We start from the raw sequence: 14339 nt of genomic DNA, 5'->3' as shown, positions 1-14339 counted from the left end.
CACACCAATTTGCTTCCTTAATCCAAAAGCTAAGTGCTTGAGGTAAGCCTTACCTCTGCTGAAGATGACATCATAACCCTTGTCCTCTAGGGTAGCCACTGAAAAAAGCTTCTTCTTAATGCTTGGAACATAGAGGGCATCCTTGAGATGGAGAGAGCTACCAAACTCCCTCTCAAAACAAAGAATATCTACTCCCCTAGTAATGTACTTGCCATCATCTCCTAGCTCAACGTGAAACTGCTTGTCCTTCTCCTTCAATTGGTTAAATACTTCTCATTCCCTGTCATGAGGAAGTATGCTCCAGAATCAATGTACCTTACGTTGTTGCGTACTGAGCTTGCCATGCAAGCTATCAATGAGAAATCTTTCTTGAAGTAATAAAACGTTGATGCAACCACATGATCCTTATTGGACCCCTTCTTCCGATTAGGACACTTAGTGGCATCGTACTCGAACTCATGGCAATATAAGCATTTGATCTTGCTCAAATATTTCTTCTTATTCTTTCCCTTTTGATTGGAATCGACCTTTCCTTGGCCCTTCTTGCCCTTGGCTTTACTTCCTTTGTCTGCCAAGGCAAAGTTCTCCTCGTCCTCTGTCTTTGTTGATCTTCCAGCTCTCGTCCCTCTCTAGATTTCTTCTTGAACGCAATTTGACCACAACCTTTCCCAGCTGGGAAGATTCTCTCTGCCACTGACTGCATCCTGGAAATTCTCCCAAGACTTGTGAAGTCCCAAAAGAAAGAGACTCACAAGGTCATTGTCTGCTACAGTATTGCCCACTTCAGCTAGCTCATCCCGAACCTGAATGAACTTGGAAAGATACGTAATGATGGGCTCACCTTTGCTCATCCGGATATTTCTTAGCTTGTCCTTCAATGCAAGCTTCCTGGCATCACTGGAACCCTGATACAGATCCAAGATGACTTTCCACATCTTGTATGTTGTCTTCTTCCCATGGAGATGAGGGACAGTATGGTCTTTGACCCCCTCAAGAATGATCCTCCTGGCCTTGGTGTCATTCTTGTTATGTTGGATCCATTGTTGGGCATCTTGAGGTGGAACTATTTGATTTGCCACAACTTCCAGCATCCCATTATCCTCCAACACCACTGGGATCCGCTCCTTCCATGAGTAGAAGTTAGAGGCTCCCTTTAAATAGTGATCTACCCTCAGTCCTTGGAACAACATATTACTTATCCAAAAATTGCTCTTCAAAACTCTAGTGCAAACCTTCAACCTAAACTTCGCTCTTCACTTACTGATCAATTTGGTGTTGGTCTTTATGTTGAACTCTGCTCTTATACCATGTTAATTTTCTTGAAACTTTGCAACTATTTAGATGAATCACTGAAAACAAAAACCAAATTTACTTTCACCCAGATATAGAGTTTCTTAACAATCTATAAGCAGTAGAAAAACACCATAGATAAAAACACATGCACACAAAATGACATGCTTGATTTACCCAAGAAACCCAAAAGGGAAAACCTGCTTTCTTTGTTGTGGTATTTTATTGATTGTTCTTGAGCAAATGGATCTATTACAATTCACGCTGCTTTCTGCAGCCAACAATTTGTCTCTAAGAACACAATTGTTCTCCTACTGAATAGCCTTGACTTTCCCTGAGAATCCCTGATCCCTGCTCCACAATCCTTGTGCACTGGAGCCCCTATTTCCTTGCGCACTTCCTCCTATTTCCTAGCACACAATTGGGCTCCTATTTTGTAACGCAAATCCCCTACTTCCTTGCGCACTTGTGGCCTCCTAAATCCTAGCACACAAGTTCCTCAATTCTACACACACACACACAAAGAATTGATCTCTCAAGAATGATCGATCTTGTGCCTTCGTCCTCCTCTTTATAGATAGAATTCGAGCATTCAAGAAGGTCCAATTCAATTTAAAAATTCAAGTTGTGATTGCGAGTTAATTGCGTGTTCTGCTCATTCTCTCTCCAATCAACACTTAAGACTTAACTCATTCTAACTGAACTTGTAACTACCAGTCTACCACCTCATCCTGTAGTCAAACTAAAGAAGACTCCCCTTAAATGAAGCTCCAACACTATGCATGCAATCTTGATGATCATTCGACTAAACTGGAAATAAACTCATCATAACTAAAGTCTATCTCATGAACTCGCACTCATGCTAGAGAAAGACAAATTTGTGGTCTTCACTGGCTAAGGCACAAGCCAGAAGACCTTTACTCACTACATTTTCAACATGCTAAAATACTTCACCCCACATGTGCAAAGTGCAAACATCTAGATATTTCTCAGCTGTAGGTATAATACTTGGTTTGATTTGGTGTCCTAAATCTGAAAACATATTTGAATTTTGGGATATTTGAATCATTGTTGCATTTGACATAACTGAAATTTGATGCTCCATTTTATCCTGTCATTAATTTGATGTTGTTCCAGTACATAACAATGATAACATTTAACAGTTTAACTGTTAAAATGTGCAACTAAGGCCAAATTGCACTTTGGGCAGCTCATTTGAAGAAGATGATTATTGGATTGAATTCCTCTTTCCAAGAGGTCCAAAATTGACCTAAGGCTCACTGAATTTGGACAAGGAGAAATATGTTTTTAAGGTCAAGCCGACACATACTTTTGGTCAAGGTCAGCCCTACATTTATGTAGGCTCATGAAGCCCAAGAGACATGACCTTTGACCCACATTGATTTGTATAAAATTTAAATAGACATTATGGAAACCTCATTTTGGCATCTCATCAACATACATTCATCTCTCCGCTTCTGATTAGTTCAGACTTCTAAGGGCAGCTGTTCTCCTCACATGTGTGAGAGTTTGACTGGGTTTTCTGTTCTGTGTTGACCAAGTTTCAGCCAGCTTTAACCAGCATTGACCGAGCTCTGTGTGGCCTCATTTGACTGTGGATTTGGTGGGTTTCTCTCTGTTACAGCAGGCCATTTTTGGCATGATTTACAAGGATTTCTGGGCAGGTTGACATGCATTGACCACAGGCCTGTTTGACCGCAGAGCTGACTATGAGCTTGACCAAATTTGACTGCCTCTCTGCTGACTGTTTTGGATGCTGTTTGACCTTCAAGGAAGGCCGAGTTAGTTTGTCTTTGACTGAGCTCAAGAAGGACTAGTTTGAATGCTGTGTTGACTTCTGTTGTCTCACTGGTTAGGGCAGTTTGACTGCTGTTGACTGAGAGCAAGATTGCAGACTTTGATTGGCCATCTATTTGACTATGAGCAGCGGTATTGGATCATCTAATTGGAAATTCAATTTTGACTTTGACTTTGTATCATTGTACTCTATTGGAAATTCTCTCTCCGAACATTTGATATTTATCGAGAAGATCTGTTGGGTTTTCCCCTTGCGGGTTTTGCCCTGGCTTTAAGCATAAATTTCGGTGTCCTCTTGTCTTGGCTTGTCTTCTGCATTTATTGTTTATTGTTCTATCTGCCATTACTGTCAATGTGAATTAATGATATGTGATTGCTATTGGAAACTAAATGGAATTGCAATCAGGCTTAAAATGGAGCATTGAAGTAATTGCTATAACCATAGAATATACCATTGTTAACTAAAATTAACATTAACACTCAAATCTTGTTAGTTTCAAGAACAATTGTTGATGGTATGATAATATTCATTGAATGATACATTTCATATTGGGAACTCATGTAAAACAACCACTATTTGTTTATCTATATTGATGGGTGGACCTCGTACTGATGTCTGAAATTTTCCTAGTAACTTTCAAGCACAATTGTGAATGCCTAAATTTTATTTTTAGCGTTGGTTCATTGTTAAATATTGCTACATCACAAGTGCATTTGGGCACCCCGGAATAGTTTTGTGTGAACACCTCTTGATAATTTACTGTGGTAATGAGCATCTCTGGTTTAAAACAGTCATGACCCTTTTTTCTCAGCCATTTTCAGCACTTCAATACAGTTGAGTTGTTGGATAATCAGTCGATCCATAGCTCTTTTGGGGTACTTGTGTTAATCAATGTAAAGTTTTGTAGATGTTCTATGCTAAGAGCAATTTCACTTTTCTCACAGCAATCATACAAGTAGATAAGCAAAATGCAGATAGAACATATAAGCAGATCTTACAGAAGACAAATCAGAAACAAGAAAAATGTATGTGTTCGTTTCGGCGGTCAACAGGATGCTTCAACCAGCAAAGTCTCCTTTGGTCAGCCAGCCCAGCATGTGTCACAACAACCCTCCAACCAGTAGATGAGTCAACCCAAGTCAGTTCTACAAAAGTCAACGCTGTCCTGAAAAGTCAACGCAGGGGTAGCAAGCTAAAAGTCAACGCAGTAGCAAAACGGTCAACCCTTTGACCTCGATTTTTGTGCCAGGTAATACGGCCTTCAAAAATCGAACCTCCCACAAGTTTTCAGCTTGTTTGGACCAAGCATTGACCAAAGTCAACGCTGGTCAAACTTCTGCGAAACCCTAGCAGCAGAAAAAAATCCTCTTCGTCCTTCCCACGTGTGGCTGAAATTCGTCCTACAGGTAGCTCGTACTTTTAGGATGAGAGAGGAAGATGTGAGTTGTGTTGTGATCAAATTCTCTCCAACTTTTCCTGTATATATATCCATCAATGAGGGTGTGTGACACATCTGTTGGGCATGTGAGCCTACATTACAAAACTGGCTGACCTTGCACATATAATTTATTAAGAATAATAAATTCAAAATATAAGTTCTGCTCATCGGATTAAGACTATTTTTATATGGATTTTACACCTCTCAGAAATAGGAATCCAACAAAAATATTAGCCTCTTAATCTGAGCATCAGAACATGGAGTTTGGACCTAGTTGTCCAAATTTAACACTCCCTCTCAACTAGGGAGAACTCCATCTATTAGTGCAATTAACATCGTGAGTCATCCCGCCGAAACTTGCTTTGCTGGCTTCTTTATTTCAGAACAGAAGTGGGTCAGTCACAAAGACATCATTCCCTCACTGACATAATCAGTCCAGAGGTCCCAGACCTCACAAATCTTGATCCCAGATCAAGTGGTTGGACCATGCCATCCTAGATAGAGAGTACGGCAATCTCTGATGCGTCCATCAGTGTTTGCTAATAGTCTCTAGCTTTTCCACACCTCATTGGCCAAATGAGAGGTACTTCCCATGAGCCCTGAACTCAATGGGTAGGATGCATACAGGGCACAGATTAAATGAGTGGCGAACCAGCTCAATAATCACAAGGGTGGGACAGAAGCATTATGAGTGCTTATAGCTCCGAGAAGCTATCCCCAAAGCCCCCCAGAGCTCCCAGAGCTCATCGTCCAACAGGACCCACATCATAGGGTCTTTCCATGACACCAAGACTCTCACGGAAGGTTAGGAACTTGACCTTCCCCAGGGGCTTAGTGAGAATATCCGCGACCTGCTCATCAGTTCCTATATGATCGAGCCTTACGGCGCCTCGTTGTACCATATCCCGGATAAAGTGGTACCTGATATCAATATGCTTGGATCGGTCGTGGAACACAGGATTCTCAATCATACGAATCCCACTCTGATTATCACAGAGTATTACAGTGGTATCTAGCACATGTTGGAACAGCTCACTAAAGAGCTTCCTCAACCAAACTGCTTCACAACAGGCCATACTAGCAGCAATGTATTCGGCCTCCGCGGTGCTCAAAGCCACCGACTTCTGCTTCCTGCTCATCCATGAGATCGAAGCAGAACCAAGATTGAAACAGCATCCAGATGTGCTCTTACGATCCACCACACTGCCAGCCCAATCGGCATCAGTATATCCCCGGAGTATCACACTCCCGGCAGTGTATCTCAGCCCATGGTTTATCGTGCCCCGAAGATATCTCAAAAGATTCTTGGCACCAACCCAGTGAAAATGATGAGGCTCAACCATCTGTTGACTCAAAGTATTCACTGCAAAACATATGTCCGGACGGGTGTTCACTAAGAACATCAAAGCTCCTATGAGTTGACGATACTCAGTAGGATTGGCCAAGATAGGCCCTGCAGCGCTGCCACTCAACTTCTTAAAGTTGAGTTCCATTGGTGTCGACACGGACTTACAGTCCACCATCCCAAATCTTTCCAGAAGCTTCACAATATACTTTCCTTGAGAAAGGAAAATCTCTCCAGGTCTCTGCCAGACCTCCAGGCCTAGGAAATAGTGCATCAGTCCTAGGTCTTTCATCTCGAACTCAGCAGCAAGCTCCCTCTTACATTGATGAATGAGAGGGTCATCACTTGTCAGGAAGAGGTCGTCCACATACAGCACTAGAACGAGAGGCTTTCCTTCCTCAACCTTAAAGTAAAGGTTTGGATCAGCATTGCTTCGAGTGAAGCCCAGCTTCATCAAGTAACTATCCATCCTCTCATACCAAGCTCTGGGTGCTTGCTTTAACCCATAGAGGGCTTTCTTCAACCTGCAGACATAAGTGTCTCAATCTTGAACTTCAAATCCCAGAGGTTGTTCTACATACACCTCTTCCTTTATTGCACCATGCAGAAAAGCGGTCTTGACATCCATCTGATGAAGACTCCATCCTTGCGTAGCAGCAAGGGCTATGATGGATCGGATGGTGGTATATCGAGCCACAGGTGCAAATATATCGTCATAGTCAATTCCTTCCTTTTGAGAGAAGCCACGGGCAACAAATCTTGCCTTAAACTTTTCAGCACTCCCATCAGATCCATGTTTAATCTTGTAGAGCCATTTAGCGGTGACAACAGATTTGTCCTTCGGTCTCGGGACCACATCCCAGACATCATTCTTCATAATAGCCTCATATTCTTCATGCATAGCATCCTTCCAGACTTGATGCTTGATGGCTTCCTCAAAAGATCCAGGTTCAGATTGTATAATAGTACTCATGGCAGCTAGATACCCTTGGTATCTACACGGCTTCTTGCTTTCTCGGAATGTTCCCCTTGGGGCAGCATGACCCTCAGCATCTTCGAGGGTGTCCCTGAGCCATGATGGCCTCTTTCCTAGAGAAGGGGAAGGATCAATAGGGTCCATTGGCCCTTCAACATCAGGCATAGTCTCATCCTGGGGTTCTTCCAGATTTCCAGGTCTTTCTTCATGGTTTTCTTCAGATCTAGGAAGATCTACTACTTTCTTCAGGGAAGCATCTTCGTCAAAAGTGACATCATGGCTTATCTCTACTTCCCTTTGACCAGGTACATAGACTCTATATGCCTTAGAAGTCTCACTGTAGCCCACAAACATTCCTTTCTTCCCAGTAGCATCCAGCTTACTTCTCTTTTCTTTCGGCACATGAAAATAGACAGGACATCCAAAAATTCTAAAATGTGAGACATCAGGTTTCTTACCAGAGAAAACCTCTTCGGGAGTTTTGGAGTCCAAAGCGGAATGAGGGCATCGGTTTTGAATGTACACAGCAGTATTTGCAGCTTCTCCCCACAGAAACTTTGGAAGACCCTGGTCACATAGCATGGCACGGGCAGCTTCCACAATAGTCCTATTCTTGCGTTCAGCAACACCATTCTGCTCAGGAGTATATGCAGTGGTAGTCTCCCTCTTAATGCCAGCTTCTCTGCAAAAGTCTTTGAACTCATTTGACTCATATTCAGTGCCATTGTCAGTCCTCAAAATCTTGATCTTCTTTCCGGTCATATTTTCCACCAAGGCTTTGAAGGTACGGAACCACATGAAAGCCTCATCCTTCTTCTTCAAGAAGTATATCCAGGTTTTGCGAGAGAAGTCATCAGTAAATGTCATATAGTAAGAACATCCCCCCAGGGATGTTACAGGCAACATACCGGAAAGATCAGAATGGACCAGTTGCAATATCTCAGATGTCTTTGTGACACTTGAGGGGAAAGGTCCCCTTGTATGTTTTCCTTCAGCACAGCCCTTACATACACCTTTATGATTATTTCCAAAATCAGGCATCCCTGTCACCACCTTCCTTGCTTCGGGAAGAGCCTTGTAATGAAGGTGTCCAAATCTTCGGTGCCATAGTTCGGTTTGACGAATAGTATCACAAGTCATAGCTCCCAACAGACTCCCTCCAACCTGGTAGAGTGTACCAACTCTAAAACCAATTGAGATAGCTTCCTTGAAGCTCTTCTTCCACATGAGTACCTTTCCATCAGAGAAAGTTACATTGAAACCTTTGTCTTCCATGGCAGATACAGACACAAGGTTTTTCTTCAATTTGGGTACATAGAGTACATCTTGTAGATGGAGGACTTGTCCTTGAGACAAGTGGAGGGTCACAGTCCCGGTCCCTTTCACAGGATAAGTGGCATTATCCCCAAGGATAATTTCTAGATTAGTATCCCTTTCAACCATGTCAGAAAGTGCTTCCTTGAATCCGGTGATGTGTCTTGAGGCACCACTATCGATTAGCCAGACATCCATAGTGTCGGGCGGAGATGCAGCTGAGAGAGCAGATATTAGAATATACTCATTTCTTTTATTAACAACATTAGACTCCTCATACCTGGTATTTCTGGTCCTTTTAGAAGGTGGATTGTTTCCTTCAAAGTGAGCATTCCTCTTTCCTTTGGATTTGTCATTTCTTCGATTCCCATTCCTTCGGTTGTTGTTGTTGTCGTCACTATCGGGAGAATTCTTCTGGAAGGGGCATTCTCTAGCATAGTGTCCAGTCCTATGGCAGGTGAAACATTTACCCTTCTTCTTTTGAGTCTTAGTCCTTCCTTTTTCCTTGGAACCACCAGAGTTCTTCTTTCGTGAATGAGCAACATAGGCAGCATTTCTTTCATTATCAAATTCCTTCATCCTTGTTTCTTCTTGCATACATCTAGACAGAAGCTCATCAAAGTTAGGGATGGTATTATTGTTGAGAATGGTAGTTGTGAATACTTGCCATTCATATGGAAGTCCTCCAAGTGCGGTGAGAACCATCTCACGATCAGCTATTGTCTCCCCAATAGCTAGCAGATTGTTCCTGGTTTCGGTCAACTTCATAAAGAAAGTTTGAATAGACTCGTCTTGGCCCTTCTTCATATTCTTCAACTTGTTCTTGAGGAATAGCACTTGGTTCACATTGTTTACTCGGAACATAAGTATCAGTTTGTCATACATCTCCTTGGATGTGCCTAGTTCAGATATGTAGGCAACCAGACTCTTATTTATGGATTCCTTGATCAGCAACTTTGCTCTGATTTCTCCCTTCTTATACTTGTGTTTAACAGCAACAGAGGCATTTGATGGAGGTTCTTGAATCTTCCCTGTCACATGATCTAGGAGATCATGATCTTCTAATTTGAGATCTAATAACATCTTCCAGGCATGGAAGTCATCACTTCCAGTCAGCTTGTCATTCTCCCTGAATTCAAGCTTAGAGGAATCCATTTCCTTCGATGATGATTGCTATAGATAGAGTTTGTCTTCACCTCAGCTCTGATACCATGTAAAGTTTTGTAGATGTTCTATGCTAAGAGCAATTTCACTTTTCTCACAGCAATCATACAAGTAGATAAGCAAAATGCAGATAGAACATATAAGCAGATCTTACAGAAGACAAATCAGAAACAAGAAAAATGTATGTGTTCGTTTCGGCGGTCAACAGGATGCTTCAACCAACAAAGTCTCCTTTGGTCAGCCAGCCCAGCATGTGTCACAACAACCCTCCAACCAGTAGATGAGTCAACCCAAGTCAGTTCTACAAAAGTCAACGCTGTCCTGAAAAGTCAACGCAGGGGCAGCAAGCTAAAAGTCAACGCAGTAGAAAAACGGTCAACCCTTTGACCTCGATTTTTGTGCCAGGTAGTACGGCCTTCAAAAATCGAACCTCCCACAAGTTTTCAGCTTGTTTGGACCAAGCGTTGACCAAAGTCAACGCTGGTCAAACTTCTGCGAAACCCTAGCAGCAAAAAAAAATCCTCTTCGTCCTTCCCACGTGTGGCTGAAATTCGTCCTCCAGGTAGCTCGTACTTTTAGGATGAGAGAGGAAGATGTGAGTTGTGTTGTGATCAAATTCTCTCCAACTTTTCCTGTATATATATCCATCAATGAGGGTGTGTGACACATCTGTTGGCCATGTGAGCCTACATTACAAAACTGGCTGACCTTGCACATATAATTTATTAAGAATAATAAATTCAAAATATAAGTTCTGCTCATCGGATTAAGACTATTTTTATATGGATTTTACACCTCTCAGAAAGAGGAATCCAACAAAAATATTAGCCTCTTAATCTGAGCATCAGAACATGGAGTTTGGACCTAGTTGTCCAAATTTAACAATCAACGTGCATGGCTAGCCGCTAATCAGTTATTACTCATACAAAGCAAATCAGTTATTTGTGATAAGATTTACAAGTCAAATTCAAGCTAACAAGATACTCACCCTGTTGCAACTAATTTAGCTTGTTTGACGATAGAGATTCCCCCCTAGACCAGGATAGTTTATTTTCCTTTAGTCTGAAGAATGGAGCAAGGGAACAGTGGATGGCTTGCCTGAGAGTTGTCTCTAGGCTCTCCCATTGAGGTTAGGACTCTCCCTCCCAGGTGAGAGTTTGATCAGTAATAGACTGAACAATGAATATTTTGATATTAGCATTGTTTCAAATTTTCACTTATGTATATGAACCATGGTATTGAGGTTTGCCTGATTTTTGTTATGGATATGAATATGATAGCTCTTTGCACTTGTAAACACTTGAACAATTTTAGATTTCAGACTTCTGTGATCCATATCGCTATTCAAAATATATTTCGGATTAATCACATCATTGCTTTTGAGTCAACGTTTCAAACCATCTACTGTGGTTGAATAATTTGCTGAAAAAATTGTATAGTGATTGTTGATAGTTGGAAATTTTATTTCCATAAAAATATGTATATAAGAAACCCTAAAATGTTGCTTATCATGAAATTAGTGATTTTTCGTTTCCCATTCTGAACCTATTTATCATCTGATTCACATTTCACGTTTCCAGTAACATAGTAAATCAATGCTAGTTGGTTATGCAGGTGACTGTCTCCCTCCTTGAGACTGTACATCTTATTTCTGCATTGAAGTAATACTATCAACTGTGTCTCTGCAACTGTGTCATATTGTGTAAGTGTACATATTTTTATAGTAATCTATTATAAATCTATAATGAAACAGAGAAATTTCACATTACTTTAAAACATTACATCAGGAATTCTGAGCATTTATAATACTTCAATATGAGATGTCTGATATACTTTGTATTACTTCCTATAGCATGTTGCGTAAACTGATTTCCTGCAGTATTGCTAAGACAAATAGTTAAACAAACATACCTCCAAGGAAGTTTGTTGAACTTTGTAACTCCAACCGATGAGACAAGAACAAATCTCTTCACTGATGAAGGCAATGCAGCTACAAGATTGCGGATACCATCCCAATCTTTTTTATTTGAGGTCAACTTATTAGAATTTATTGCACTAAATTAAAAGAGAACAGGTAGCTTGAAACTTCATTGCAAAGAGTGAATCATAGCTAACGTGTTAGTTTTATGTTCAGTGTGATCTTATGTTTCTTTTTGATAGAATCAACATCAAAATATACAAAATAAAAAAAATGCATTATGCAATACCTTAGTACATACCTGTCCTTTCAGGGGTGTTATCCCCATCCCAGCGCTTGGATGGAAAAGCTGTCGTTCCAGTACAGCAAATGACATCTGTGACTCCCTAGCATACATTCATTTACCAAATTTTAATTGCATGCAGCCCATAGTTTCCATTATTATTTATATACTTTTCATTAATCAAAATATTGAATAGAACTGAGAATAAACCTCAAAAACTGATGCATTAAGTTCCTCAGGATGCCGTGTATCACCTGTCAAAATCTTCAATATAACAGCAAAGAAATGATGTCAAAGATAATTAATGTATGATTAGTGATTAAGTTCTGGTAATATGAAATCAGCATAACCCTTAGATACATAATAAAACATCAAAACCAAAATTCCTATCACATGAGCACAAAATAAATGAAAGTTTCAAATGAAAATAATGTTCATTGTTCTCTTCATCCCCAGTGAATATTGACATAGTGTTTTTCATGGATAATGTAAGTGAGAATATAAATATTGGGAAGAAGGAAGAATAGAAGATTCCTAGAACAAAATAAGGAGAATGAACAAGAGAAGGAATGTTATAAGCACAAGAGAAGGAAATCAAATCAGCCGAAGATCAGCACCTGCAGCTTATCACTATCCTGTTTACCAAATAAAGTCTCTGCCTTTTCTGGATCACGAACCAGTGCACGTGTTCTGACCCCTCGGTCTAGCAATCTTGCCACAACAAGCTGCCCTGATGCAACACTACAGCTGTCAACCACGAGAACAGAAAATGTGGAACATTATTTGAATCTCAATTTGAAGAACAAAAAAAAAAAAATATGAATGCTACTTTTGGATAAAACAAACATTTTCTATAAATTGAATACTAACCTTAAATTTATCTAAGATCACCTTCATAAAAAATCAGCGATCTATAACTATCTTAGAACGCATGGACAAACAATCAACTACATGCAATAGAAGCAACTATTTTCTTTCCTGGTCCATCCACTTGCTATAGCACAAGTTATCTACTGATTTGCGTGTTGATTGCCACGAACTAGCATATGAAATCTCATCTATGAGGCTTTCAGATGCCAAAGTGGGATTTGCACCTGATGCTTTATGCCTCTGCTTTTATGTTTTATTATTTTTGTTCTTGAAACCCTGACTTGAGAATGAGCAAGGTCACAAAAGAGTTTTTTTATTTTTACCTTCGAACCCCAAATTCAAGAATGAAGGCGGTCATGAAGTAATGGATAGTTTAAAGGAAAATTAAAATCAATGATGGGTGGACATACAAAGTGTGATGGCTAGCACCTATGGAGGAGAGACAAAAGTGAATAGGAGATGAAATAAACGCCACAGGCCTTTGTTGTGGCAGTAGATTATAATATCAAATTCAATAATGCATCTAGCACAAGTGTTGGTAGCAGGAACCCCAATGAAGGAAACAACGATGGTACCCCCAAAGGTATCGAGGAAATTTGTTGCAAAAATCTATCACGAGGCCTAAGGAAACACTAATAGATAAAAATCTCTTCTTGAATATGATAAATATATATTGTTTTTTTGTTAAAGCCTTTCTAGGATATTTAGTGGGTCGAGTACGGCCACAGTCTATTATTAGAAATTGGAGTAGGGAACTCTAGGAACTACATTAATGGAGTGTTTGAAACCTATGGAGCTTGGTGACTTCTTCACAACGGCCATCTTCATGCTTATATGGCTTTGTTCTTTGGAGAATTTGAGACCTATGGAGCTTGGTATTTCAGGTTCAAACCATTATTATAAGAATATAATCTGAAACACCTTATGGAATAAATCAGAAACAAACTATCATTAGTGCCATATCACACCTCCATCCATCCATGTGCTTTGCCCACTCCAAAATCTTTCCAATTTTGCACATGTGCTTTACCACATAATTGACGACTCACTGCAACTTGTCCATTTGAAAAGTTGCCACATGTCAACCTTCGAGACTGCCACATCACCATGATATAAATAGACATGCCAAAATATTAGTCCCCCGAAAAAATAGAAAAAGATAAAAGGTGTCCATAATAGATAGGGGGACCCGAGAAATAGGCACTACTAAATAGTAAAAACAGAAAATTGTCTACATGTTCACAATATTATACTCATCAAACTAAGATTTACATGAGGAGTCCAAATATGCTATTAGCACTGCCATGCAAAGACTACTAAAAATAGAAATGTCTCGTATTTTGATAAAAACACCCACATTAGACTTAGTTTTCAATGGGGAGCCTAAATACATTACCAATGTGACATGCAACCACTGCTAAAAATAGAAACGTCTCATATGCTTGTGAAATCATACTTGTTGAATGCATCTTTCAGTAAGGAAATCAAATCCACGATCAAAATCAACATGCAAGTACTACTAAAAATAGAAAGTGCTCACATGTCACTCGTAAGTAGCTCATTGAACTTAGGATCTTGCAAGGATCCCAAATATGCCATTATCTCTAACATACGGGTCTCTAAACCAAACCTACTAAAACTAGAAAGTGCCATGCATGTCACCTAGTCCACTAGAATCATGAGTTCACAAGGACTCCAAATATGGAATAAGTATTACTATGCAAGCCTCGAAACTCTCTCTCTTAAAAAGTAGGAGAACTTCTAAAAATAGAAACTCTCTCCAATTGATCTAAAATTAAGTACAAATCATCATTGAATCGGTACTGCAACCAATCTCTTTGAGAACCAACCCCCAACCTAAGAAAAATTGTATCTACATATGTCTCTGAATCAATGTTATCAAAACCGGACTAGAACCAGAA

General features: G+C 40.1%; 1 protein-coding gene across 4 annotated transcripts in view; it reads right to left on the bottom strand.

The window, feature by feature from the left end:
• Positions 1 to 14339, bottom strand: part of LOC149226735 (uncharacterized protein At2g37660, chloroplastic-like) — a 126517-nt gene that overhangs the window by 75660 nt on the left and 36518 nt on the right. The window contains exons 2-6 of one of the 4 annotated variants that reach the window (XM_089377579.1): positions 13386 to 13511; positions 12165 to 12294; positions 11758 to 11811; positions 11566 to 11650; positions 11258 to 11363 (exon numbers count right to left, since the gene is read on the bottom strand). In XM_089377579.1, the coding sequence (XP_089233705.1) occupies positions 11258 to 11363; positions 11566 to 11650; positions 11758 to 11811; positions 12165 to 12294; positions 13386 to 13438 (428 nt within the window). In that variant the 5' untranslated portion in view covers positions 13439 to 13511. The remainder of the gene's footprint in view (positions 1 to 11257; positions 11364 to 11565; positions 11651 to 11757; positions 11812 to 12164; positions 12295 to 13385; positions 13512 to 14339) is intronic. The other 3 variants (XM_089377580.1, XM_089377578.1, XM_089377577.1) reach the window with 3 other exon arrangements.

Source organism: Pinus tabuliformis, chromosome J (assembly GCF_031772625.1).
Source record: "Pinus tabuliformis cultivar Carrire ecotype Pingquan chromosome J, CPIR1, whole genome shotgun sequence".
Lineage (NCBI taxonomy): Eukaryota > Viridiplantae > Streptophyta > Pinopsida > Pinales > Pinaceae > Pinus > Pinus tabuliformis.
The sequence above is the reverse complement of the archived record's forward strand: the minus strand, read 5'-3'. Positions and strand labels throughout refer to the sequence as shown.